This window comes from Oncorhynchus gorbuscha, linkage group LG15 (assembly GCF_021184085.1).
Source record: "Oncorhynchus gorbuscha isolate QuinsamMale2020 ecotype Even-year linkage group LG15, OgorEven_v1.0, whole genome shotgun sequence".
NCBI classification, from domain to species: Eukaryota; Metazoa; Chordata; class Actinopteri; order Salmoniformes; family Salmonidae; genus Oncorhynchus; species Oncorhynchus gorbuscha.
Window position 1 is genome coordinate 43,369,273 of NC_060187.1, and position 27,853 is coordinate 43,397,125.

The 27,853-nt window shown below is 43.0% G+C and overlaps 1 protein-coding gene across 2 annotated transcripts; it reads left to right on the forward strand.

Annotated features, from left to right (window-relative positions):
* The first annotated feature begins 3,191 nt into the window (after positions 1 to 3,191).
* On the forward strand, positions 3,192 to 27,563 carry LOC123996327 (ras-related protein Rab-3A). 2 transcript variants are annotated; one of them, XM_046299684.1, is made up of 5 exons: positions 3,192 to 3,273; positions 18,715 to 18,939; positions 23,184 to 23,302; positions 26,546 to 26,670; positions 27,089 to 27,563. In XM_046299684.1, exons 2-5 carry the CDS (start codon positions 18,715 to 18,717, stop codon positions 27,277 to 27,279), a joined length of 660 nt encoding a protein of 219 aa, XP_046155640.1. In that variant the 5' UTR covers positions 3,192 to 3,273; the 3' UTR covers positions 27,280 to 27,563. The 2 variants fall into 2 exon arrangements, with proteins under 2 accessions (XP_046155640.1, XP_046155641.1); XM_046299685.1 differs by lacking the exon at positions 3,192 to 3,273 and adding an exon at positions 12,602 to 12,695.
* Positions 27,564 to 27,853: the final 290 nt, after the last annotated feature.

Here is a 27,853-nt window from a genome sequence, read left to right on the forward strand (position 1 = left end):
TTCATTCGTAATTTCGGTCAAGTTGCTGCCCCTCTCACAGCTCTTACTTCTGTCAAGACGTGTTTTAAGTGGTCCGGTTCCGCCCAGGGAGCTTTTGATCTTCTAAAAGAACGTTTACGTCCGCTCCTATCCTCGTTACTCCTGACGTCACTAGACAATTCATTGTCGAGGTTGACGCTTCAGAGGTAGGCGTGGGAGCCATTCTATCCCAGCGCTTCCAGTCTGACGATAAGGTTCATCCTTGCGCTTATTTTTCTCATCGCCTGTCGCCATCTGAGCGCAACTATGATGTGGGTAACCGTGAACTGCTCGCCATCCGCTTAGCCCTAGGCGAATGGCGACAGTGGTTGGAGGGGGCGACCGTTCCTTTTGTCGTTTGGACAGACCATAAGAACCTTGAGTACATCCGTTCTGCCAAACGACTTAATGCCCGTCAAGCTCGTTGGGCGTTGTTTTTCGCTCGTTTCGAGTTTGTGATTTCTTACCGTCCGGGTAGCAAGAACACCAAGCCTGATGCCTTATCCCGTCTGTTTAGTTCTTCTGTGGCTTCTACTGATCCCGAGGGGATTCTTCCTTATGGGCGTGTTGTCGGGTTAACAGTCTGGGGAATTGAAAGACAGGTTAAGCAAGCACTCACGCACACTGCGTCGCCGCGCGCTTGTCCTAGTAACCTCCTTTTCGTTCCTGTTTCCACTCGTCTGGCTGTTCTTCAGTGGGCTCACTCTGCCAAGTTAGCTGGTCATCCCGGTGTTCGAGGCACTCTTGCGTCTATTCGCCAGCGCTTTTGGTGGCCGACTCAGGAGCGTGACACGCGCCGTTTCGTGGCTGCTTGTTCGGACTGCGCGCAGACTAAGTCGGGTAACTCTCCTCCTGCCGGTCGTCTCAGACCGCTCCCCATTCCTTCTCGACCATGGTCTCACATCGCCCTAGACTTCATTACCGGTCTGCCTTTGTCTGCGGGGAAGACTGTGATTCTTACGGTTGTCGATAGGTTCTCTAAGGCGGCACATTTCATTCCCCTCGCTAAACTTCCTTCCGCTAAGGAGACGGCACAAATCATTATCGAGAATGTATTCAGAATTCATGGCCTCCCGTTAGACGCCGTTTCAGACAGAGGCCCGCAATTCACGTCACAGTTTTGGAGGGAGTTCTGTCGTTTGATTGGTGCGTCCGTCAGTCTCTCTTCCGGGTTTCATCCCCAGTCTAACGGTCAAGCAGAGAGGGCCAATCAGACGATTGGTCGCATACTACGCAGCCTTTCTTTCAGAAACCCTGCGTCTTGGGCAGAACAGCTCCCCTGGGCAGAATACGCTCTGGTCGCTTCCTTCGTCTGCTACCGGGTTATCTCCGTTTCAGAGTAGTCTGGGTTACCAGCCTCCTCTGTTCTCATCCCAGCTTGCCGAGTCCAGCGTTCCCTCCGCTCAAGCGTTTGTCCAACGTTGTGAGCGCACCTGGAGGAGGGTGAGGTCTGCACTTTGCCGTTACAGGGCACAGACTGTGAGAGCCGCCAATAAACGCAGGATTAAGAGTCCAAGGTATTGTTGCGGCCAGAGAGTGTGGCTTTCCACTCGCAACCTTCCTCTTACGACAGCTTCTCGTAAGTTGACTCCGCGGTTCATTGGTCCGTTCCGTGTCTCCCAGGTCGTCAATCCTGTCGCTGTGCGACTGCTTCTTCCGCGACATCTTCGTCGCGTCCATCCTGTCTTCCATGTCTCCTGTGTCAAGCCCTTTCTTCGCACCCCCGTTTGTCTTCCCTCCCCCTCCCGTCCTTGTCGAGAGCGCACCTATTTACAAGGTACATAAGATCATGGACATGCGTTCGGGACGGGGTCACCAATACTTAGTGGATTGGGAGGGTTACGGTCCTGAGGAGAGGAGTTGGGTTCCGTCTCGGGACGTGCTGGACCGTTCACTCATTGATGATTTCCTCCGTTGCCGCCAGGATTCCTCCTCGAGTGCGCCAGGAGGCGCTCGGTGAGTGGGGGTACTGTCATGTTTTGTCATTTATTATCTTGTCTTGTCCCTGTGCTTCCCATTCTATTCGTTTCCCTCTGCTGGTCTTATTAGGTTCTTTCCCTCTTTCTATCCCTCTCTCTCCCCCTCCCTCTCTCACTCTCTCGCTCTCTCTTCTCTCTATCGTTCCGTTCCTGCTCCCAGCTGTTCCTATTCCCCTAATCAATCATTTAGTCTTCCCACACCTGTTCCCGATCCTTTCCCCTGATTAGAGTCCCTATTTCTTCCTTTGTGTTCCGTTCCTGTCCTGTCGGTTCCTTGTCTAGAATTCACCGTGCTGTGTTTGTGTATCGCCCTGTCGTGTCGTGTTTTCCTCAGATGCTGCGTGGTGAGCAGGTGTCTGAGTCTGTCTGGTTCAAGTGCCTTCCCGAGGCAACCTGCTGTTCACCTGCTGTTCAAGATCGAGTCTCCAGTTTGTCCTCGTCATTTCGAGTGAAAGTTGTGTTTTTTGTTTGTATTTACTTTACTGGATTAAAGACTCTGTTTTCGCCAAGTCGCTTTTGGGTCCTCTTTCACCTGCATGACACCAGCCCTGCTGGCTGAAGTATAAGAGGGTCTTACAAGATAGAAGCAGTCAGGAGACAAAGCTGGGTGGCCAAGGGTGGCTGTCCTTCCCTCTGCTCCTCATCCATTCAAAATGGCAGACACTCTCCCAATGCTTGCTATCATTGTTCAGAAGAGTTATGGGACCAGAAATACTGCACCGCCAGTCTCTCTACTCATCGCTGCGCCTATCCCCCTTCCCCTCATCACCATATCCATTCAAATGAAATAAACAGTGTAGGCTACAATTAATTATTGCAATCTGTGGTAGACTCTACATGATTCAAGTAAATGATAAGTAATAATAAGTCCCAAACTAGATCTAATAATTATATACACCAAGGACATCATTATTTAAAGAAATTGAAAGATTGAAAGATAAGATTATTATTATTATTATCAACTGATGTTGAAGAGCAGGGCTATGTATGGTCATTCAATTAATAATTTCCTGACACTCTTTTGTAATAAATTATAAAGAAGCACAAGCTAGGAGGATAAATAATAAATAGGGATAGGTTTAACGCATCTTGAATATTTTAGGACGTTTCAGTGTACGTGGTCCAGGATTAGTGGCTTGAAATATCAATCAAACCCCACCAACATTGAGGGCCCGCCTACCTCAGTAGTCAACTGTCAGTCATATGACGTTAGTGTTTCTGCAGGTGCTTGACGCGGTGGTGTATTGCGTAATAAGAGCAGAAAATACACTTAAAGGTAAGGATATAATTATTATATTCTTCATTTACACTATACCATAGCTGGTGTAGAGTTACATTTGTTTAGAAGTTTCTATGGAAATGCGCCAACAAAATAGAATAAAGGAGAAACAATAACCATCATTTGACATTCGATGCTTGCTTTTTACAGATAAATGTAAGTGCAGTAGCTCGTAAATATAGTATTTCATATGGGGTTGGTTACAATTATGCCGTAATGTATGACATGTCAAGCCTCGAATAACCACAGCATCAGTGGGAGAAGAATGACCTGTCGAAATTCCTAAAATAGCTCATCGGTTACAGTAGCATATCTGGTTCGCGATACCGCATGTGTATCCTTCATTTGTAGTGCGAGATAATTCTTACATCAAATAAGCAATGTATAATTTACGTGAATTAATATCAGGCCTGCCACATGGAAATCCAATGCGCTTTAGATAGGTGCACGGGTCGCTCTGTGCTCTCAAAGACAAGGGAACGAACATGCTCGTATAGATTGACTTTACACTGTTCTGCAGGCTATTTAAATCCTTGATGTCTTCATAAAACCACTGCTTTGACAGCACAATACCTAACAGAGAGAATCGTAATGCTGTGTGTCTGAATGGGACCACATCAGCAAGCAAGGGTTGGGGACTCTAGTTACCTACTGATTGCAATCTCAGGATAGTTTACACCGCACAGTTTTAGGACACTCACCCAGGTCACGGTCTATGAGGTCTGGGATGATGCATTGTACATTTTTCTCATTTTAGGTAGTTATACATCGTTATATTAATGGTCAAAATAGCAAAGCAGGCTATGTTAAATTGGACAACTAATAATAAATACCCATTTTAAAAAAGCTACTTGAGCATTTTTGCATGTTAGATTGGGACCATTTGAAATAATCATAATTTGAATGCAAGAAAGTAGATATTCTATGCTATAAAGGAAATTGTAGGCAGTGAGGACAGTTCGAAATGTACTGGGGTGGGGGGTGGTCCAAAATAGGCTGGATCAATTTTCAATATGAATCCACAAGAACAAATAGGAATAGCAGATAGGCAGTGGAGAGGCCAGGTGCGTCATTGCGCATGAATGAACACTGAAGACAAGAGACACTCAAAAACCTCCCCTATTGACCATGTTTAGGGAAAAAACTATTATCCTACCTAGACTAGCCAACAACACCACAACGCAATGAATAATTTCATTATTGTTTTCAAATGAGTACTAAATTCTACTCTAGGCTGCAGTGAAAATCTCATTTTAATAACAGCGCAAAAGCCCTGTGATTTGAATGTTTCATTCCATTTGGATCAGTTGTGGGTCCACTCTAGATATTTTATAAAGTCTAGAAAGGCACAGTAGCAAGCCATTCTGGCTGTCTTTTTACCTATACTGAGATGCGCTGTCTGTTGCAGATCATCATTCTCCCAAATCGGACTATAATAATGTGCCCACATATGCTTCGGCAGGCCTAATTATTCAGGAAAGCTTAGTGCACGCTCTGCCTCCTCTCTAATCCAAGTGGCTATTCCTCACACACCTAGAACCTCAATATAGCCTAAATATTTGTTATTTAACTTTTAACATGTATTACCTTTTATATGTGACATAAACACAACCATTCACAATGTTTTAATCTTATTAGGCCTCTTCAAAAATCTCCCGTAGGTATGCACACTTCCGTTCAAAATATAATTCTAGCATCATCAAAATGGCTTGACATTAACCAGGTTTCCACCCAACCTTTTCATGCGAGTAAAGTACATGTCAGATAAAAAAATGTCACATCATGGGAAAGCATGCAGTTTATTAGGCTACAGATTAAATAAATTACAATGAACTTCACAGGGTGGTGAAAGTGCCCTGATCGAGGGTCTTGTTCTGGTGATATGATGATCGATGCTTGGCTGCTGTTTGACAAATAACAATAATCTCTCACTTTTATCCATCATAATCTCATCATGTAGGCTATACCCACCCTGTATCTGCGAGCTGTTGGCTAGAGTGCACGTGTCAATACCAGAGTGGGTATATTCACAATACCTATGCAATATTTTTTGTGACAAAACCAGCAGTAGGCCTTGACTGCAATGGAAACCCATTCCATTTTTTTTTTTATTTGGTACATGGGAATGTAACTGCAAAAGTTATTTTTATGTGCACTACGTATTTACGCAAACTTTTATCCGCAAACAAGACAATTTGATGGAAACACAACTCTGATGGGAAAATGTGCATATTGTTTTTATGCAGATTTTAGAATATTTACAAGAAAATCTGTCGCCAATTGGATGGTGTAACGACGTTCTTCTGTTGTAAGAAGAGAGTCAGACCGAAATGCAGCGTGTAGGTTACTCATGACTTTAATGAAAGTATCGTGGTACATGAAATAACTGATAAATACAAAAACAACAAACGGAACGTGAAACCTATTACAGCCTATCTGGTGAACACTACACAGAGACAGGAACAAACACCCACAAAATACAACGCAAACTCAGGCTACCTAAATACGGTTCCCAATCCGAGACAACGAGAATCACCTGACTCCAATTGAGAATCGCCTCAGGCAGCCAAGCCTAACTAGACACACCCCTAATCATACACAATCCCAATTAATACAAACCCCAATACAAAACACAACATATAAACCCATATCACACCCTGGCCTACCCAAACATATACCAAAAACACAAAATACTATGACCAAGGCGTGACAGATGGAAACCTAGCAATTGACACCCTAAAGAGTCTGGCAAGTGCGCTAGTCTGGTGTCACTTTGATTATGCCTGCACTACATGGTTCACCAACAGCCCCAAATGTCTGAAGAATAAGATACAGACCAGCCAAAACAAGCTTGTAAGAATTATACTTAAACTCCTCCCTCCTACTCATCTGGAGGTCGAGCATTTTAAGCAGCTAAGTTAGCTATCTGTGGAAAAAAAGAGTTGTATTAATTAAACTTGGTCTGGATGACAGAATTCTCACAGACTTAGCCCCCAGGTACAGTTGAAGTCGGAAGTTTACATACACTTAGGTTGAAGTCATTAAAACTCATTTTTCAATCACTCCACAAATTTGTTGTTAACAAACTATAGTTTTGGCAAGTCGGTTGGGACATCTATTTTGTGCATGACACAAGTCATTTTTCCAACAATTGTTTACAGACAAATTATTTAACTTATAATTCACTGTATCACAATTCCAGTGGGTCAGAAGTTTACATGCACTAAGTTGACTGTGCCTTTAAACAGCTGGTAAAATTCCAGAAAATGATGTCATGGCTTTAGAAGCTTCTGATATTCTAATTGACATCATTTGATTCAATTGGAGGTGTACCTGTGGATGTATTTCAAGGGCTACCTTCAAACCCAGTGACTCTTTTCTTGACATCATGGGAAAATCAAATGAAATCAGCCAAGACCTCAGTCTTGTATATCCTCGGGAGGAATTTCCAAACGCCTGAAGGTACCACGTTCATCTGTACAGACAATAGTACGCAAGTATAAACACCATGGGACCACGCAGCCGTCATACCGCTCATGAAGGAGACGCGTTCTGTCTCCTAGAGATGAACGTACTTTGGTGCGAAAAGTGCAAATCAATCCCAGAACAACAGCAACGGACCTTGTGAAGATGCTGGAGGAAACAGACACAAAAATATCTATATCCACTGTAAAATGAGTCCAATATCGACATAACCTGAAAGGCCGCTCAGCAAGGAATAAGCCACTGCTCCAAAACCGCCATAAAAAAGCCAGACTTTGCAACTGCACATGGGGAAAAAGATCGTACTTTTTGGAGAAATGTCCTCTGGTCTGATGAAACAAAAACAGAACTGTTTGGCCATAATGACCACCATTAAGTTTGGCGGTGCTTTGCTGCAGGAGGGACTGGTGCACTTCACAAAATAGATGGCATCATGAAGAGGAAATTTATGTGGATATATTGAAGCAACATCTCCAGACACCAGTTAGGAAGTTAAAGCTTGGTCGCAAATTGTCACGCCCTGGTCATTATATTTTGTGTTTTTGGTATATGTTTGGGTAAGCCAGGGTGTGACATGGGTTTATATGTTGTGTTTTCGTATTGGGGTTTGTAGTATTGGGATTGTGTATGATTAGGGGTGTGTCTAGTTAGGCTTGGCTGCCTGAGGCGATTCTCAATTGGAGTCAGCTGCTTATCGTTGTCTCTGATTGGGAACCGTATTTAGGCAGCCTGAGTTCGCGTTGTATTTTGTGGGTGTTTGTACCTGTCTCTGTGTAGTAGTCACCAGATAGGCTGTAATTAGTTTCACTCATTTGTTGTTTTCGTATTATCAGTTATTTCATGTACCACGACATATTTCATTAAAGTCATGAGTAACCTACACGCTGCATTTCGGTCTGACTCTCTTCATTCAACAGATGAAAGACGTTACACAAATGGGTCTTCCAAATGGACAATGACCCCAAGTGTACTTACACTGTTGTGGCAAAATGGCAAAAAGGACAACAAAGTCAAGGTATTGGAGTGGCCATCACAAAGCCCTGACCTCAATCCTATAGAAAATTTGTAGGCAGAACTAAAAAAGTGTGTGCGAGCAAGGAGGCCTACAAACCTGACCCACTGGGAATGTGATGAAAGAAATAAAAGCTGAAATAAATAATTCTCTCTACTATTATTCTGATATTTCACATTCTTAAAAATAAAGTGGTGATCTTAACTGACCTAAAACAGGGAATTGTGACTCAGATTAAGTGTCAGGCATTGTGAAAAACTGTGTTATGTAGGTGAATGAGGACCCAAAAGCGACTTAACAGAAACAGAGTTTATTCCAGTCTTAACAAAAAACGATTAATCCTGAATTCTTTCACTGGTAATGTCCAAACAGGAATAACTGAAATCCTCTAGTCAGTAGAGGGGAACAACAGGAGATGCGACCACAGACTGCAGGTCGCTTCGGGTTGGCGCAGGCCGTAGCTGATAGAGACACCTGCTCACACGCAGCATCTGAAGAAGGCAAAAACACGACAGGACGGAACAAGGACACAGTACAGCAAACAGCAAACAAGGATCCGACTAGGACAGAAGCGGAAACAGAGGGAGAAATAGGGACTCTAATCAGAGGGCAAAATAGGGGACAGGTGTGAAAGAGTAAACGAGGTAGTTAGGAGAATGAGGAACAGCTGGGAGCAGGAATGGAACGAGAGAGAGAGAGAGAGAGAGAGAGAGAGAGAGAGAGAGAGAGAGAGAGAGAGAGAGGGAAAGAACCTAATAAGAACAGCAGGGGGAAACGAATAGAAGAGAAAGCACAGGGACAAGACATGACAATCTATGACAAAACATGACAGTACCCCCCCACTCACCGAGCGCCTCCTGGCGCACTCGAGGAGGAACCCTGGCGGCAACGGAGGAAATCATTGATCAACGAACGGTCCAGCACGTCCCGAGAAAGAACCCAACTCCTCTCCTCAGGACCGTAACGGGAAACGATGAAGAGGGAATCTAGTGCAATAACTCTTATAAAAATGAGACACGGGTAGAGAACTGTAAGCGTTAGAGCAATCAGGACCAAACAGGCCAGGAGAGTAACAACTAGGGACAGACTGAGACACAGCAAGGCTAAGACCAGGAACAGGAGAGAGGCGGTGGCTGTGGACAGACTGAGACACAGCAAGTGCAGGAACAGGACCAGGAGAGATGCGGTGGCTGGGGACAGACTGAAACCCAGCAAGGCCAGGAGCAGAAGCAGGAAGAAAGTTACCGGACTTAGTCTGCGCGCAGTCCGAACAAGCAGCCACGAAACGGCGCGTGTCACGCTCCTGAGTAGGCCACCAAAAACGCTGGCGAATAGAAGCAAGCGTACCCCGAACGCCGGGGTGGCCAGCTAACTGGGCAGAGTGAGCCCACTGAAGAACGGCCAGACGAGTAGAAACAGGAACGAATAGAAGGTTACTAGGACAAGCGCGCGGCGACGGAGTGTGAGTGAGTGCTTGCTTTACCTGTCTCTCAATTCCCCAGACATTCAACCCGACAACACGCCCCTCAGGGAGAATTCCCTCGGGGTCGGTAGAGGCTACAGAAGAACTGAAGAGACGGGATAAAGCATCAGGCTTGGTGTTCTTAGTGCGTGCCCGGACGATAAGAAATAACGAACTCGAAATGAGCGAAATACAGCGCCCAACGAGCCTGACGCGCATTAAGTCGTTTGGCAGAACGGATGTACTCAAGGTTCTTATGGTCAGTCCAAACGACAAAAGGAACGGTCGCCCCCTCCAACCACTGTCGCCATTCGCCTAGGGCTAAACGGATGGCGAGCAGTTCGCGGTTAGCCACATCATAGTTACGTTCCGACGGCGACAGGCGATGAGAAAAATACGCGCAAGGGTGAACCTTATCGTCAGTATGGGAGCGCTGGGGCAGAATGGCTCCCACGCCCACCTCTGACGCGTCTACCTCGACAATGAACTGTTTAGTGACGTCAGGTGTAACAAGGATAGGAGCGGATGTAAAACGCTTCTTGAGGAGATCAGTACAACAATCATACGACCGGTGAGGAGGAAGGGAGGTGGCTCTGGACCGACTGAAGACCGTGCGCAGATCATGATATTCCTCCGGCACTCCTGTCAAATCACCAGGTTCCTCCTGTGAAGAGGGAGCAGAAGAAACAGGAGGAATAGCAGACATTAAACATTTCACATGACAAGAAACGTTCCAGGAAAGGATAGAATTACTAGACCAATCAAAAGAAGGATTATGACACACTAGCCAGGGATGACCCAAAACAACAGGTGTAAAAGGTGAACAAAAAATCAAAAAAGAAATGGTCTCACTATGGTTACCAGATACTGTGTGGGTTAAAGGTAGTGTTTCACATAATATCCTGGGGAGTGGACTACCATCCAAGGCGAACATGACCGTGGGCTCCCCCTAACTGTCTGAGAGGAATGTCATGTTCCCGAGCCCAGGCTTCGTCCATAAAACAGCCCTCCGCCCCAGAGTCTATTAATGCACTGCAGGAAGCTGCCGAACCGGTCCAGCGTAGATGGACCGGCAAGGTAGTACAGGAACTTGACGGAGAGGACAGAGTAGTAGCGCTTATCAGTAGCCCTCCGCTTACTGATGAGCTCTGGCCTTTAACTGGACATGAAATGACAAAATGACCAGCGGAACCGCAATAGAGACAGAGGCGGTTGGTGATTCTCCGTTCCCTCTCCTTAGTCGAGATGCGAATACCCCCCAGCTGCATGGGCTCAACAACTGAGTCAGTGGGGAAAGATGGTAGTGTCGGGGAGAGGGGGGGGGGACACAGTTAACGCGAGCTCTCTTCCATGAGTTTGGTGACGAAGATCTACCCGTCGTTCTATGCGAATAGCGAGTTCAATCAAAGAATCCACGCTGGATGGAACCTCCCGGGAGAGAATGTCATCCTTAACCTTAGCGTGGAGTCCCTCCAGAAAACGAGCGAGCAACGCCTGCTCGTTCCAGTTACTGGAGGCAGCAAGAGTGCGAAACTCTATAGAGTAATCCGTTATGGATCGATTACCTTGACATAGGGAAGACCGGGACCAGGAAGCTTCTTTCCCAAAAACAGAACGATCAAAAACCCGTATCATCTCCTCCTTAAAGTTCTGATACTGGATAGTACACTCAGCCCTTGCCTCCCAGATAGCCGTGCCCCACTCCCGAGCCCGTCCAGTAAGGAGAGATATGACGTAGGCGATACGAGCAATACCCCTGGAGTACGTGTGGGGCTGGAGAGAGAACACTATATCACACTGGGTAAGGAACGAGCGACATTCAGTAGGCTCCCCAGAGTAGCACGGTGGGTTATTAATTCTGGGCTCCGGAGACCCGGAAGCCCAGGAGGTAATCGGTGGATCGAGGCGGAGATTGTGAATCTCCTCCGAGAGGCCGGAGACTTGGGCGGCCAGGGTCTCAACGGCATGTCGAGCAGCAGACAATTCCTGTTCGTGTCTGCCTAGCATCGCTCCCTGGAACTCGACAGCAGAGTAGAGAGAATCCGTAGTCGCTGGGTCCATTCTTGGTCGGATCCTTCTGTTATGTAGGTGAATGAGGACCCAAAAGCGACTTAACAGAAACAGAGTTTATTCCAGTCTTAACAAAAAAAGATTAATCCTGAATTCTTTCACTGGTAATGTCCAAACAGGAATAACTGAAATCCTCTAGTCAGTAGAGGGGAACAACAGGAGATGCGACCACAGACTGCAGGTCGCTTCGGGTTGGCGCAGGCCGTAGCTGATAGAGACACCTGCTCACACGCAGCATCTGAAGAAGGCAAAAACACGACAGGACGGAACAAGGACACAGTACAGCAAACAGCAAACAAGGATCCGACAAGGACAGAAGCGGAAACAGAGGGAGAAATAGGGACTCTAATCAGAGGGCAAAATAGGGGACAGGTGTGAAAGAGTAAACGAGGTAGTTAGGAGAATGAGGAACAGCTGGGAGCAGGAACGGAACGATAGAGAGAGAGAGAGAGAGAGAGAGAAAGAGATAGAGAGAGGGAAAGAACCTAATAAGACCAGCAGGGGGAAACGAATAGAAGAGAAAGCACAGGGACAAGACATGACAATCTATGACAAAACATGACAAACTGAGTTTAAATGTATTTGGCTAGGTGTATGTAAACTTCCGACTTCAACTGTACCTATCCAACCATTTTTAATTTGTTTGAAATGTACACCAGCATATTTTTTTAACCTTTATTTATCCAATGTTATTGCTGGATTCTCTGGGGGAAATGCATCACAGAAAAAGTATTAAGGCACCTTCAATGTTTAATGGTTAAATAAGGGCTGCTATTGCCTGCCCTACAATATTATATTAGATTACAGGGCACTTTTTGTTTCCCCCTCCCATACTACAAAAACAAAAACTCCACTCTCTTAATGGCAGGCTTCCATTGTGATACTAGCAGGTTCATGGCATCTTCTGCTCTATAAAGAGGGAGGAAATTATATTTTTAGCTCCTTCTGATCTGCATTTGTCTTCTTAGAAAATGGAAAATGTGATTGGATGGAGGGGAAATGCCATATTAGGCAATCTTCTGGATGTTTTGGTACCTTACAGTTCTTTGGTTAATGTCTCACTATGAATTTTCATGTGATTTGATTCAGTCCAATTCGGTCCACTGTCAATTGTCAAACTGTCAAAAACGTTTATTTCCCTCTTATGTTTTGCCACTACCCAAGTAATGAATCATCACTTTTTGTTAAATGAATTCAACCCATCCTTGAAAGAGAATGCAGGGAGTTGTCTTGGAAATGGGTGTGTCTGCTGTGGAGTATAATTTCTCAGTTTTAGCAATGTGTTGACAGATGTTTATTTTACTGGGCAAGGTTACTCTACTGTAGAGGGCCTTTTAGTGCCTTAGTACATTCAGTTCTGTGATTTCTAGACGAGAAATTCATCTTCGCTAAGTAAGTTTAATCTTTGCTCTTGAATTAATACTGTCGGCCACTTCATTTGACGAAAGAGGATAGCTACAATGTGTTGCTAATTAGATCACCCAAGCAACTCTTTATATCTTTCATGAACTTGGGTCACCTGGGGTTGGCGTGTAGCCTCGCGGTTCAGAGCGTTGGGCAAGTAACTGAAAGGTTGCTGGTTTGAATCCCTGAGCCAATGAGGTGAAACATACGCTAATGTAACCTTGAGCAAGGCACTTAACCCTAATTGCTCCTGTAAGTTAATCTGGATAAGAGCATCTGCTTAAATGTAAATGTTTGATATGGGTTTGGAAAATCAAATGTTTTATAAAGAAGCACAATGGTTTCTTCAGACTGCTTAGATGGGAAAATAAATTGAAGTATCTCACTTCAATAAAGATTAAGCATTTTTAGGACAGGGGTTGTAACAATATTATGGACATTCTAACATCCCAAAATGTAAGTGGATTATTTATTGCCTCACATTACATGGGGCTCAAAACAACTACCCGGCGCGGAATAACCTTAGTAATTACGTAGTAATATGCTATTAAGTTATGGCACATTTCAATAGCATTTTTGTATTGTCTTGTAAGAAAATAATTACTAGCTAGGTAACAGCCTGGACTTAACTTGACTAACTCACTAAAGTTATTCCCTTGTAGTTACCCTGGAATAATGCCTATGTAATGTATAGCGCTGTCCAATTTGCTTTAACAAAATGTTGGTTTTGTTTTATAGGAGCCAGATTAAGCTGAGGTATACTTCAGCTCCTTTGGCAGACTGTCATTGTCTTTCTCATTAGCTTGCCTAATGCCACGGTGTTTGGATCAGGTCTGACTCTCAGGCTTTCTGGGATCATCCTGGACTAAAACAGGATTAACAAGATGCCAGTGGGAACCCATTCAAAAGACTGATCAAAACTGTCTGACTCATAGTGCACCAACACAGTTTAGGACCAGCTGACATCACACATCTGTTGTTAAGGTGTCAAACTCTTTAGGCTGAAAAGAAGAGCCAACAGGTTGGTGCCACAGATTCACAGGTTGGTGCCAGAGTTTCACAGGTTGGTGCCACAGATTCCCAGGTTGGTGCAACAGATTCACAGCTTGATGCCACAGATTCACAGGTTGATGCCACAGATGCACAGGTTGATGCCACAGATGCACAGGTTGATGCCACAGATTCACAGGTTGATGCCACAGATTCACAGGTTGATGCCACAGATTCACAGGTTGATGCCACAGATGCACAGCTTGATGCCACAGACGCACAGGTTGATGCCACAGATACTTTCCTCAGTTGGGAGAGGTTGAAAAGTTTATGGTAAATCACATTGATTGGAATTATTTTGAGTCTTCGTCTCTCGTTTAACATATGGTCAAGACTAGAGGTCGACCGATTAATCGGAATGGCCGATTAATTAGGGCCGATTTCAAGTTTTCATAACAATCGGTAATCGGCATTTTTGGACACCGATCATGGCCGATTACATTGCACTCCACAAGGAGACTGCGTGGCAGGCTGACTACCTGTTATGCGAGTGCAGCAAGGAGCCAAAGTAAGGTGCTAGCTAGCATTAAACGTATCTTATAAAAAAACAATCAATCTTAGCATAATCACTAGTTAACAACACATGGTTGATGATATTAGTAGTTTATCTAGCTTGTCCTGCGTTGCATATAATCGATGCGTTGCCTGTTAATTTATCATTGAATCATAGCCTACTTTGCCAAACGGTTATTTAACAAGCGCATTCGCGGAAAAAAGCACTGTCGTTGCAACAATGTGTACCTAACCAAAAACATCAACGCCTTTCTTAAAATCAATACACAAGTATATATTTTTAAACCTGCATATTTAGTTACTGTAATAGTGCCTGCTAACATGAATCTCTTTTAACTAGGGAAATTGTGTCACTTCTCTTGCATCATTTCACACAGAGTCGGGGTATATGCAACAGTTTGGGCCGCCTGGCTCGTTGCGAACTAATTTGCCAGAATTTTACGTAATTATGACATAACATTGAAGGCTGTGCAATGTAACAGGAATATTTAGATTTATGGATGCCACCTATTAGATCAAATACGGAACGGTTCTGTATTTCACTGAAAGAATAAACATTTTGTTTTTGAAATGACAGTTTCCGGATTTGACCATATTAATGACCTATGTCTCGTATTTCTGTGTGTTATTATGTTATAATTAAGTCTATGATTTGATATTTGATAGAGCAGTCTGACTGAGCAGTGGTAGGCAGCAGCAGGCTCGTAAGTATTCATTCAAACATCACTTTCGTGCATTTCCCAGCAGCTCTTCGCTGTGCTTCAAGCATTGAGCTGTTTATGACTTCAAGCTTATCAACTCCCGAGATTAGGCTGGGGTTACCGATGTGAAATGGCTAGCTAGTTAGCGGGGTGCACGCTAATAGAATTGCAATCGGTGACGTAACTCGCTCTGAGACCTTGAAGTAGTTGTTCCCCTTGCTCTGCAAGGGCCGCGGCTTTTGTGGAGTGATGGGTAGCAATGCTTCGAGGGTGGCTGTTGTCGATGTGTTCCTGGTTCGAGCCCAGGTAGGGGCAAGGAGAAGGACGGAAGCTATACTGTTACACTGGCAATACTAAAGTGCCTATAAGAACATCCAATAGTCAAAGGTATATGAAATACAAATTGTATAGAGAGAAATAGTCCTATAATTCCTATAATAACTGCAACCTAAAACTTCTTACCTGGGAATATTGAAGACTCGTGTTAAAAGGATCCACCAGCTTTCATATGTTCTCATGTTCTGAGCAAGGAACTTAAACATTAGCTTTTTTACATGGCACATACTGCACTTTTACTTTCTTCTCCAACACTTTGTTTTTGCATTATTTAAACCAAATTGAACATGTTTCATTATTTATTTGAGCCATTATATTAAATAAAAATAAAAGTGTTTATTCAGTATTGTTGTAATTGTCATTATTACAAAAAAACTGTCAGATTAGTCGGTATAGGCTTGTTTTGGTCCTCCAATAATCGGTATCAGTGTTGAAAAATCATAATCGATCGACCTCTAGTCAAGACTCATGTCATCTTTTTTTGCCCAAGTTGTGGGATTAGTTCTCCTGGCCAGTCAGACTTGTGTCCTTAGAAAGACATAAGGAGTCTAGGGACCATCAAGTCCTGTCATGACATTGCAAGAAGCATATTTCGGTCAATAATTGAATAGAATGCATTTAACATTTAGATAAATTGCACAAATCTCTTGAGAGGGAGGTGTCAATAACGATGATTGGGTTTCCAATAGTAAGTGGGAGGAGGAGCTCTGCGGACCCTTAAGTGTCCGGAAGCAATTTAGCCATTCATTGTATCATATTTTCTTGAGTTGCTATTTTGTGTACATATACAGCTGTATTGGCAAAATGATTACATATTCCATCGAGGTTGCCCGTTGTCACAGTTCTAAGAGCAGTACCCATCCTGTGCAGGTGTTGTTACACGTGGTCTGCCACTGCGAGGACGATCAGCTGTCCGTCCTGTCACCTTGTAGCGCTGTCTTAGGCATCTCACAGTACGGACATTGTAATTTATTGCCCTGGCCACATCATGCCTCCTTGCAGCATGCCTAAGGCACGTTCACGCAGATGAGCAGGGACCCTGGGCATCTTTCTTTTGGTGTTTTTCAGAGTCAGTAGAAAGGCCTCTTTATTGTCTTAAGTTTTGATAACTGTGACCTTAATTGCCTACCTTCTGTAAGCTGTTAGTGTCTTAACGACCGTTCCACAGGTGCATGTTCATTAATTGTTTATGGTTCATTGACAAAGCATGGGAAACAGTGTTTAAACCCTTTACAATGACGATCTGTGAAGTTATTTGGATTCTTATGAATTATCTTTGAAAGTCAGGGTCCTGTAAAAGGGACGTTTCTTTTTTAAACTGAATTTAGTTTAGCCAGGGAAAATCGGGGGGAAATGAGCTTGGGCCTTGTGATCATGTGCGCCAGCTGGGCACACTAGGCTAATGCAGGAGACAGATTAGAGTTCTTATGCCCTGATATTATCAGGAGCTGTTTGCGAAAAGTTAAACAATTCAAAGACTGAAACAAATAAATCAGATGGTTTATATTTAAGGAGAGAGAATCGATATACAATCCCAAAATCAGCTGTAACTTTTCACAGTAAAGCAAAGATTAAAATGATGTTTGATTGAACCCAGAATACAGAGAATGAATGGTGAATTCCGGGCACAGTAAACTCCTTCTCACCACTCTATGAGCTCTTTGTGAGGTCCAGCAATTATGTACTGGTAGGTCTAGGCCTATCATCTAAATGATGTTCTTCAGAAACAATAGCCAAAATAACATGGCTTTGAATGTTGGGGACATTAGTTATCAGGCCCACAAGCAAGCTTATTTCACTCATAACCTGAGTGTTCAAAGCCAAGAGTGTTCTTTGAGACAAACAGTATTTTTCTAGTAGCACTGGACAGCATGTAAGGCAGAGTCATATGACTATCTATCATCAGAGGAAGCTTAGATAAATCTTAGTCATCATGACTAGAAGCAGACACTTTAGAAAATACTTTGAATTTCACTCTGATATTTTGACATGTAATGGATACACCTAAACCAGAACCTGTATGATTCAGGTTCCGGACATTTGTGATGTATTATATTGAAGGATGCATAGTCTGTTTTGTCAGTTTATTTTGTCAAGACTTATTTAGAATGCATTTAGAGTTTGCAGTATTGATCCGGTTGCATATCAATTTCTGGCATGCTTTTTCTATTGACCTTATTGGCACTTCCTTCTCTACTCTTTACAAGAGTCCTGTGTTGAAAAGCTATGAACAGCGCCACAGTAAATCTTAAAATAGCACTATGGGTACAGTTGCACTAAGGTCAAAGATGCACTATGTACTCCACACAGGTTAGCGATTTTCATCATGAATCTAGTTCTGGAGGCAGCTCTGCAGAGTGGTCACTAGCTGGCACAGCCACAAAGTCATAAAATCTGATTTTAAACCTAACCCTAACCTTAACCCTAGCCTTAACAATAATGCTGAATTCTAACCTTAAATTAAGACCAAAAAGCACATGTTTGTGCTATAGATGGAGCCTTAAGAGACTTTGAATCCTGATGGGCTGAAGTGAAGTCACTGTTGCCCTAAAGAGTAGATACGATTCCCGTCACAAGTTCAATATGATCCCTGCCAATGCGATCAATCACTTTCCAACACAACTATACTGTCCTATCACGGGGGCAGATGTCCTGAGAGGACGAGCAGTCAATCCACTTGAAGTCCTTTTTGTGGCATGTGGCGTAGGCTGCTCTATCTTTCAAGAATGCACTGTTGAGAGCTGACTAAATATGTACACAATGGCTCACATCTTTTGAGAGACAGAATGATTGGTCTGTAAAACCAGCAACCCATAATTAAAGAGGTGTTGTAAGTATTAGGCGGTTCAGAATTGTCCACTTTGTGCGAAAAGCTTTGATTCCTGTCAGGTGCAAGAGAAGCCGTCGGGGGACTATTTCCTCGCCCACTGATATCTTGTCACGCTGAAGGGAACCGATTTTAAATGTCTCTTGATGCAATGCCTTGTCTTCTTGTGCCTCTGGTATATCGATGTTTCAGAACTTAGTGTCTTCTTGAGTACTACCACTACTTGGCCTTGGTGAACACTGATGAACTGCACTGTGGTGGATGAGGTTGCTCACTTTTTGTACTAGGTGTGTTTGACAAGGGGTTAAGCAGGCCCTGTGTGGATATTTGGCACTTTGGATTCTGTATCGTTTCGTCTGTACTTAGAACATGGCCTCCACTGCTTATCCTAGGCTTTACCTTTGATATTTCTGAAGTGTTGGAGGCCATTTATAGAAACACAATGTAATAATAGTACTGTCCTGTGATCCGCCAAGAATCAGTATTGGAACTCTTTCCATGATACTTCCAAATACAAGGGATATTTTCAGTCGGTTGACAAAATCTCTCTCTCTCTCTCTCTCTCTCTCTAATATTTCAGATGGCTTCAGCTACAGCTACCTATGGACAGAAGGAGTCCTCAGACCAGAACTTTGACTACATGTTCAAGATCCTCATCATTGGAAACAGCAGCGTGGGCAAGACCAGCTTCCTGTTCCGCTACGCAGACGACTCTTTTACGCCAGCTTTCGTCAGCACGGTGGGCATTGACTTCAAGGTGAAGACCATCTACAGGAACGACAAGAGGATCAAGTTACAGATCTGGGTGAGATTTGGAGACCCTTTCATACGGTTGATATGTCCCTGTAACGAAGAATTCTGTCCCTGTATTCACTCGCTCAAAAACACAGCCTAAAGTTAGTTGAACTTCCAATGTGTTATCACTACACTTTCAACCATCTAAAAAACAAAAACAAATTCCAATTGGAAAACAATTTCAGATTTTTGGTTTAGTTGTCGCCCAAATGTTTATCACTGGGCTTTCAACCATTTAAAAGCACAGCAAAGTTCAAATGGGAATACAATGTCAGATACTTTGTTTATTTATACAACAGATTAATGTGATCATTGTGCTTCATCTAATAGCAGAACCAAATGACCTGGACTGCAGTTGAGATTACATTAAAAGTACATAGTGCAAGTGATTCATGCCGTTCGAGATTCTGCGTAGATTTTTATAGCAATAGGTAGACCTGTGATAACCTATGCATGCTATCTTGAACAAGCACGCTTTATATGATTACATAAGAAGGAATGCATAGTTACAGTAACCTCAAAATGTGTCCATGGATATGTTAGTCAATTTAGGTTGAATGTAACATTAGTTTGTGTGATAGCCTTAAAGGTGCTACGTACACACATGTGGAAGCTAGGTGAATTGCAACAACACTTAGGTTGAATACAAACAACTCTACTTTCTCCTCTACATCCCATTTCCCTGCAACATGTTGGAGACTTGTGTCTGTGGAATCTAGTGGAAACCACTCGCGCTTGAGCATTTTACTTTCAGTTTTGTCCACCAGCTTTAAACAGCTGAAAACAAGATATTTCACAGCGATTTAGATGGTGCAATGATTCTGTTTACTATGAATTGCTTGTATTTTCACATAAAATGAAATTAGGCAAACAATTTAATTTTAGCAACCAGGTAATGGCATGGTGGTTTCTGTGGCTGTATGGCATTAGTGGAAACTAAGACTATTCTCATGGCAGATCTGCCAGTTTTGACTAGCAGAAGCAACTTTTTGTAGCAGGTTAGGATCATTAACGTGGCATGTTAGGATAATTAACATGGCAGGTTAGGAAAAGGTTTAGGGTTAGCTAAAATGCAAAAATGATCCCAGACGTGACTTGAACATACAGTATCTAGATAAAACCAGGCCTGCCTTGAGAACAGTCTTGGTTTCCATGAATGTGATGCTGCATTTCTGTGTCTTTTTACTTTTGGTTTTGTACATCACTTTCAAACAGCTGAAAGTACAATATTTTTTGTAATTGAAAATATATTCCATAGCGCTTTAGATGGTGAAATGATTCTTTACACTATAAATTGCTTGTTTTGTCACATGAACAGAATCTTTCAATTGTATTATTATTTTTGTACTTTTTACCCCTTTTTCGTGATATCCAATTGGTAGTTACAGTTTTGTCCCATCGCTGCAACACCCTTACAGACTCGGGAGCGGCGAAGGTCAAGAGCCATGCGTCCTCTGAAACACAACCCCGCCCAGCCGCACTGCTTCTTGACATACTGCCCACTTAACCCGGAAGCCAGCCGCACCAATGTGTCGGAGGAAACGCCGTACAGCCGGCAACCAAAGTCAGTGTGCATGCGCCAGACCGCCACAAGGAGTCGCTAGAGAGCGATGGGACAAGGACATCCCAGCCGGCCAAAATAAATGGAGTTCTGTCCTTGAGCTGTTCTTGTCTAATGTTATGTATTATGTCATGTTTTGTGCGGACTCCAGGAATAGTAGCTGCTACTTTTGCAACAGCTAATGGGGATCCTGATAAAATACCAAACCCTCCCCTAACCCAGACGATGCTGGGCCAGTTGAGCACCGCCTCATGTGTCTCCTGGGATCAAACCCGGATCTGTAGTGACGCCTCTAGCACTGCCTTAGACCGCTGCACCTCTCGGGAGGCCAGCATTCTAGAATTATATCAACCAGGTAATGGCAAGGCGATTTCTGCCATTGATGATTCTGCTTGTGAGATGATAACCACGTCTCTGAGAGACGTTGATGGAAGAGAGGGGGGTGCAGCTTGCCAATTTGACATCGAGCCAGTCTGGCTTTTGTTGACCAATAGGACGGCTGAACAAGCTGTATGTCATTTCGTGTGGGCCCAAAATCGTTATTTTTTAAAACATTGTGAAACACTATGAAATTAAATTAAATGAAAATTCACAAATATTTCATATATCTCCTTTAACTTTAGGCTATTTACTGTATTACAAAGTAGTATTGATTTGTATTTGGTTGACAATGCAACCAAATATCAACATATAAAAGAGATGTATCTACTTTATTTTAGTTAACTTGTAGACATGTTAATAAGCTATTTATTGTATTTCAAAAGTAATATTGAGTTACATTTAGAGGACACCCTTATCCAGAGTGACGGCATACATTTTAATAATAGTCCCACATGGGAATCGAACCCATAACCCTGGCATTAAAATTGCAATGCTCCACCAGCTGGGCCACATAGGAATTGTGTTTAGTTGTCAATGCAACCAGATATCAACATTTTAAGAATATTTATTTTCTGTTTGGATAGTTCCATCTGTAACACTGACTTAGTCTGGCTTTAATTCCAGTTTGTCTACAAATTAATAATTGATGTGTTAAAAATCAAATCAAACTTTAAATAAAGTTTAATTAAATTAAATTCATTTGATTGAACTATGATTTTTGTTTGAGATGGAGATGTGAATTAAAGCAAGACTAAGTCAGTGGCAAAAGTGGAACTATCCAAGTAGATAATACTTCTCCTTCAAATGTTGATATTTGGCCTATTGTATTCTATTTTTAGTTGAATTCTGGGTTGAACTCAAACAGTTGCTGTTGATGACTTTGCAAATGCTATATAGGCCTAAATAGCATCATTGATGATTGATAAAGTATGGTCACATTTAATTTGCTAAGTTAAACCTACCCTTTGGAATGACTTTAATAGTGAATCTATTTAATTTTTAAGTGGCGCCCTCTCAACAATCATTCTCATGATAGCACATTGTTAATAATCAATGACAAATATCATAGCTAAGCAGGGCTGGGCCTTGGTTAAAACCTTGGATGGAAGACCAAAGGGTAGCTGTCGATAGATCAATTCTCCAGTAGGAGGTGATGCCCAGACTATTTAAAATCATATTCTGATAGTGGATATAATGTTGAAAAGCTGACATTTTTAAAGTTACAAATTCAACATACTTTCTAGAAGGTTTATGTTGAAATTTGGTTATCATGGTGACATAGCTGTGGTTGAAATTTCACCCTCAAAACAACATTGTATGTTGATCCCTTTTTTTTCAAATCCAATGTATTTCCCACATAGATTCCACATCACAATACGTTGACAAAGTATGTTGAATCAATGTTGATTCAACCAGTTTGCAGTGGGGCACTGCAGTGGGCATCCATATTGTGCATCAAACACTGGGGGCTGGTGAAAGAGGATACGTGTATGTGTGTTGAGGAAAGGCTTGGTCTGTGGTCAGCCTTTTCCCAGGGCAATGACTCTGAAGTTTGCACCCTCCCCCATTACTACACACTTCTCTTGAGTATATACCCCCCCCCCCCCCCCAACCACCACCACCACCACCACCACCTATACACACACACTGCTCCCCATCCCCCACCTCCCAGTACAGCATACAGTATAAATTGAAAAAGCTGTGAATGCTGATAATTCAAATATGACCTAAAACATAAACAAGCACATTTGTTACACACCATATAATGTACTTATCTCACCCAATTTACATATTTACATGTGTATTCGGATTCATTATGCATGCTAGACATTGCTCATACAAAAAGCAACAATTTGACTACTACCCTAAAATGAAGCCTAACCAGCATAGTGTTGTGTGTAATGGGGATTGGGGCTGATGTTGCTCCACAGTTTAGAGAGATGCAGTATTGGGTTGTCAGGGAGGCCTCATTCCCTGAGCATTCATTAGAGCTTAGGCCGTAACTCAATCTGCCCCCTCCACCCCCTGGCTTGCCAACCAAGGAAGGGAGGCGAAATTTGGCAAGTCACAGTGGAAATGCGTCAGGAGCTGTAAAAGCTACTGATACCCCATCATCATCTGTTGGCATCAAAAGCAGTCTGCGGGTAGACTGTTTGAAATCACCGGAGGGTTTTAATGTTCTGTCGTTATTGGTGTGCGTGGGACGATCGCTGTCAATGTCAATTTGACTGTGGTGAATGTCAAATAGGCTGTGGTGCTCGTTTTCATGCAACCTCCGTGTGTATGTGTGTGTGTGTGTGTCATATTTCTAGGATACGGCAGGGCAGGAGAGGTACAGGACTATCACCACGGCTTACTACCGCGGTGCCATGGGCTTCATCCTCATGTATGACATCACCAATGAGGAGTCCTTTAATGCTGTGCAGGACTGGTAAGTGATTGCTCAGGAATGTGGTGTGGTCATGTGACCATATGGCAAATAGTAGTAAAACAGAGGACAAACACAGACCAGTGTTCCTTGATACAGTACAGGCCTGACTGGAGTAGGTCCAATTGGCACCAAAGATTTGTTGACCTTTTCTTCAGAAAGGCCTACGAAGTGATAAGAATTTGTTGACCTTTTCTAAATAAAGACCATTGGACTTGAGACACATATACTATATATACAGGTAACTACCAAAATAAAGGAAACACTTGAGTAAATGGGGGATACAAAGTACATTGAAAGCCAGGGGCTCCACACAGGTATGGTTCGTGAGTTAATAAAGCAACTAACCTCCCATCATGCTTAGGGTCATTTATAAAAATGCTGGGCAGGCCATTATTTTGGTCGTTTTGGCTACCATGGCTATGCCCTCATAGGATGACAATGCCCCCATCCACAGGGCACGAGTGGTCACTGAACAGTTTGATGAGCATGAAAACAATATGTAAGCCATATGTCTAGCCCGTCTCAGTCACCAGATCTCAACCCAACTGAACACTTATGGGAGAGTTTTGAGTGGCTCTTGAGACAGCATTTTCCACCACCATCAACCACCAAGTGATGGAATTTCTTGTGGAAGAATGGTGTCACTTCCCTCCAATAGAGTTCCAGATACTTGTAGAATCTATGCCAAGGTCTATTGAAGCTGTTCTGGCTTGTGGTGGCCCAATGCCCAATTAAAACTCTATGTCGGTGTTTCCTTAATTTTGGCAGTTATAGTTGTATAGTTGTGCAAGTATAGTTGTGCAAGTAGAGATACTGGGGTGCAAAGGAGCAAAATTAATAAATAAATACAATATGGGGATGAGGTAGGTAGATAGATGGGCTGTTTACAGATGGGCTATGTACAGGTGCGGTGATCAGTGAGTTGCTCTGACAGCTGGTGCTTAAAGCTAGTGAGGGAGATATGAGTCTCCAGCTTCAGAGATGATTGCAGTTCGTTCCAGTCATTGGCAGCAGAGAACTGGAAGGAAAGATGACCAAAGGAGGAATTGGCTTTGGGGGTGACCAGTGAGATATACCTGCTGGAGCGCGTGCTACAAGTGAATGCTGCTATGGTGACCAGTGAGCTGAGATAAGGCGGGTCTTTACCTAGCAGAGACTTGTAGATAACCTGTAGCCAGTGGGTTTGGCGATGAGTATGAAGCAAGAGCAGTTGTATAGTTGACATCACCTGGTTCATCTGGTAAAATAGGCTCCAACACTCTACTCAACAAACTGGATGCAGTCTATCACAGTGCCATCTGTTTTGTCACCAAAGCCCCATACACTACCCACCATTGCGACCTGTACGCTCTCGTTGGTTGGACCTCGCTTCTACCAAATTCTCTAAAACAACGTTGGAGGTGGCTTATGGTAGTGACATGAACATTCAATGTTCTGACAACAACTCTGGTGGACTTTCCTGCAATCAATATGCCAATTGCGCGTTCCCTCAAAACTTGAGACATCTGTGGCCTTAAGTTGTGACAAAACTGCATATTTTAGAGTGACATTTTATTGTCCCTAGCTCAAGGTGTACCTGTGTAATGATCATGCCTTTAAATCAGCTTCTTGATATGCCACACCTGTCAGGTGGTTGGATTATCGTGGCAAAGAAGCAATGCTCACTAACAGGGATGTAAACAAATGTGTGCACAAAAGTAGAAGTAAATAAGCTTTTTGTGAGTATGGAACATTTCTGGGATGTTATATTTCAGTTAATGAAATGAAGGTTCAACACTTTACATGTTTAGTTTCATATTTTTGTTGAACCGGAGTCAGACAAAATTGTGTGTTTCTCTAATTACAACGATTAATCCCCAGACAAAAAACATCCACTTGGGTTTGTATCTTCCTGATATCCAATAAGGAGGGGATTTGGGTTTGTATCTTCCTGATATCCAATAAGGAGAGGACGTGGGTTTGTATCTTCCTGATATCCAATAAGGAGGTGACGTGGGTTTGTATCTTCCTGATATCCAATAAGGAGGGGACGTGGGTTTGTATCTTCCTGATATCCAATAAGGAGGGGACGTGGGTTGTATCTTCCTGATATCCAATAAGGAGGGGACGTGGGTTTGTATCTTCCTGATATCCAATAAGGAGGGGACGTGGGTTTGTATCTTCCTGATATCCAATAAGGAGGGGACGTGGGTTGTATCTTCCTGATATCCAATAAGGAGGGGACGTGGGTTTGTATCTTCCTGATGTCCAATAAGGAGGGGACGTGGGTTTATATCTTCCTGATATCCAATAAGGAGGGGACGTGGGTTTGTATCTTCCTGATATCCAATAAGGAGGGGACGTGGGTTTGTATTTTCCTGATATCCAATAAGGAGGGGACGTGGGTTTGTATCTTCCTGATATCCAATAAGGAGGGGACGTGGGTTTATATCTTCCTGATATCCAATAAGGAGGGGACGTGGGTTTGTATCTTCCTGATATCCAATAAGGAGGGGACGTGGGTTTGTATTTTCCTGATATCCAATAAGGAGGGGACGTGGGTTTGTATCTTCCTGATATCCAATAAGGAGGGGACGTGGGTTTGTATCTTCCTGATATCCAATAAGGAGGGGACTTGGGTTTGTATCTTCCTGATGTCCAATAAGGAGGGGACGTGGGTTTGTATCTTCCTGATATCCAATAAGGAGGGGACTTGGGTTTGTATCTTCCTGATGTCCAATAAGGAGGGGACGTGGGTTTGTATCTTCCTGATATCCAATAAGGAGCATCTCAAATAAAACTAAGTTCTATTTTAACGTTTGGCTAAGCAGGCGCTTGTTCACGTGAGTAAAATGATTGAATAACATGTATGTGTACATTTATTTTCAATGCTTGCTTACATAATGTGGCAGGTGAAGTTTGCGTGTTACCAAATACTATTACTCACAATAACCCCAAATAAACGTTAATCGTATCGCAAGTTGCATTATTCCAAACTCATTTTAGATGACCCTTGAGTGTTGGATAAGTGCAGTGAAAATGTCACCTAAGCTTTCAATGGCTCTGCAGTGGACCATGTCTCTGCAGACTGCACACTACAATCTATGTTCTTAGTAAGAGTGGTTTATTGAAACAATGTTTCGATCCTCAGATCATCATTGTGTCTCTTTGACCTCAAGCACCTGCTCAAAACCACTGGATGCGTGTGTGTGTGTGTGTGTGTAATCTTTTCTAATACTGAACCTTTCTGTATGGCTGCCATAGGTCGACCCAGATTAAGACGTACTCGTGGGACAACGCCCAGGTCCTGCTAGTAGGCAACAAGTGTGACATGGAGGACGAGAGGGTGGTGGCAGGAGACAGGGGCAGGCAGCTTTCTGAACACATGGGTGAGTTCAAGTCACACAACACCAGCTCACAGTGCCCACCATAACTACATGAGCTATATAATTCAATGATACTGCTGATGTTAATGGTACTTCTTATCTGATGAGTTGATTTTATCATCTGAGTTGTCAGCAACAATAACATGTATAATTTGATTGCAATCGTTTGGTAGAAGTTCTTATCCAGAGTAAATGCGATCAGGAGGTGGAACAGCATCATAAGCAAACATAAAAATAATTGTGCCGAATTGGCTGTTGAACACAGATCTCCCAGCTACCACCAAATATCATGTCATACAGGAATGACAAAACACAAAGTTTGCTCACAATAGCTTCAGAAACCAATGGGCAAGATTACTGATCACGTATGGCTAGTTTGGTAAACATTTAAATCCAACACCATTATAACACCATGTTCCAGGGTTCGAGTTCTTTGAGGCCAGTGCCAAAGATAACATCAATGTGAAACAGACGTTCGAGCGGTTGGTGGACATAATCTGCGAAAAGATGTCTGAGAGCTTGGATGCCGCTGACCCGGCAGTTACAGGGGCTAAACAGGGGCCCCAGCTCACCGAGCAGCCCGCACCCCCCCACCAGGACTGTGCATGCTAAAGCTGAGCGACCCCCCCACACACACCATCAACTCATCCTCAGGTCCCCCCCCCTTCCCCACAAATCAATGAATCACTCCATATGGGGGAATAGGTGATGTTCACTCTGTTTCTCACATGATTCTCTTCCTTTACTCGGGTCCTCACTGGTCTTAAATTCTCTATCCAGAGTCTGCCCCAAATCTTCATCATTGTTTACCTTATTTTCTCAGACTAATGGTTTTCTGATAAAAGCCTTTGTTAGAGACGGATGGAATTCCATATTAAAGTATGTGTTGTTATAAAGAGGTCAATACTTTGGAAACAGAGATATTGAAGCCAAGTGCATATATACTGTCTAAGTCCCCTGTCTGTGTGAAATACAAGAAAACATATATTGGATTGCATCAGTCACTGGTATAACATCATTTCCTGTCTCAAATTTTTGTCCAATCAGCCTTTCTTTTTTTTCTTTTTTATGTACCTTATGTTTTGTATACTGGTACCGCTTTCCTTTGTAAAGCTTTTCGCATATAAAAAAAGTAAGGAAAATACAAACAAATTATAGATAGGTAAAAAGAAACAGAGACATTATT

What these genes read in the sequence shown, in the direction of transcription:
- LOC123996327 (XM_046299684.1), top strand. Translation starts at nt 18,715, where the DNA reads ATGGCTTCAGCTACAGCTACCTATGGACAGAAGGAGTCCTCAGACCAG. An exon ending in TTTAATGCTGTGCAGGACTG is followed by an intron (nt 23,303 to 26,545) that starts GTAAGTGATTGC and finishes TGGCTGCCATAG; the next exon opens with GTCGACCCAGATTAAGACGT. An exon ending in GCAGCTTTCTGAACACATGG is followed by an intron (nt 26,671 to 27,088) that starts GTGAGTTCAAGT and finishes ACCATGTTCCAG; the next exon opens with GGTTCGAGTTCTTTGAGGCC.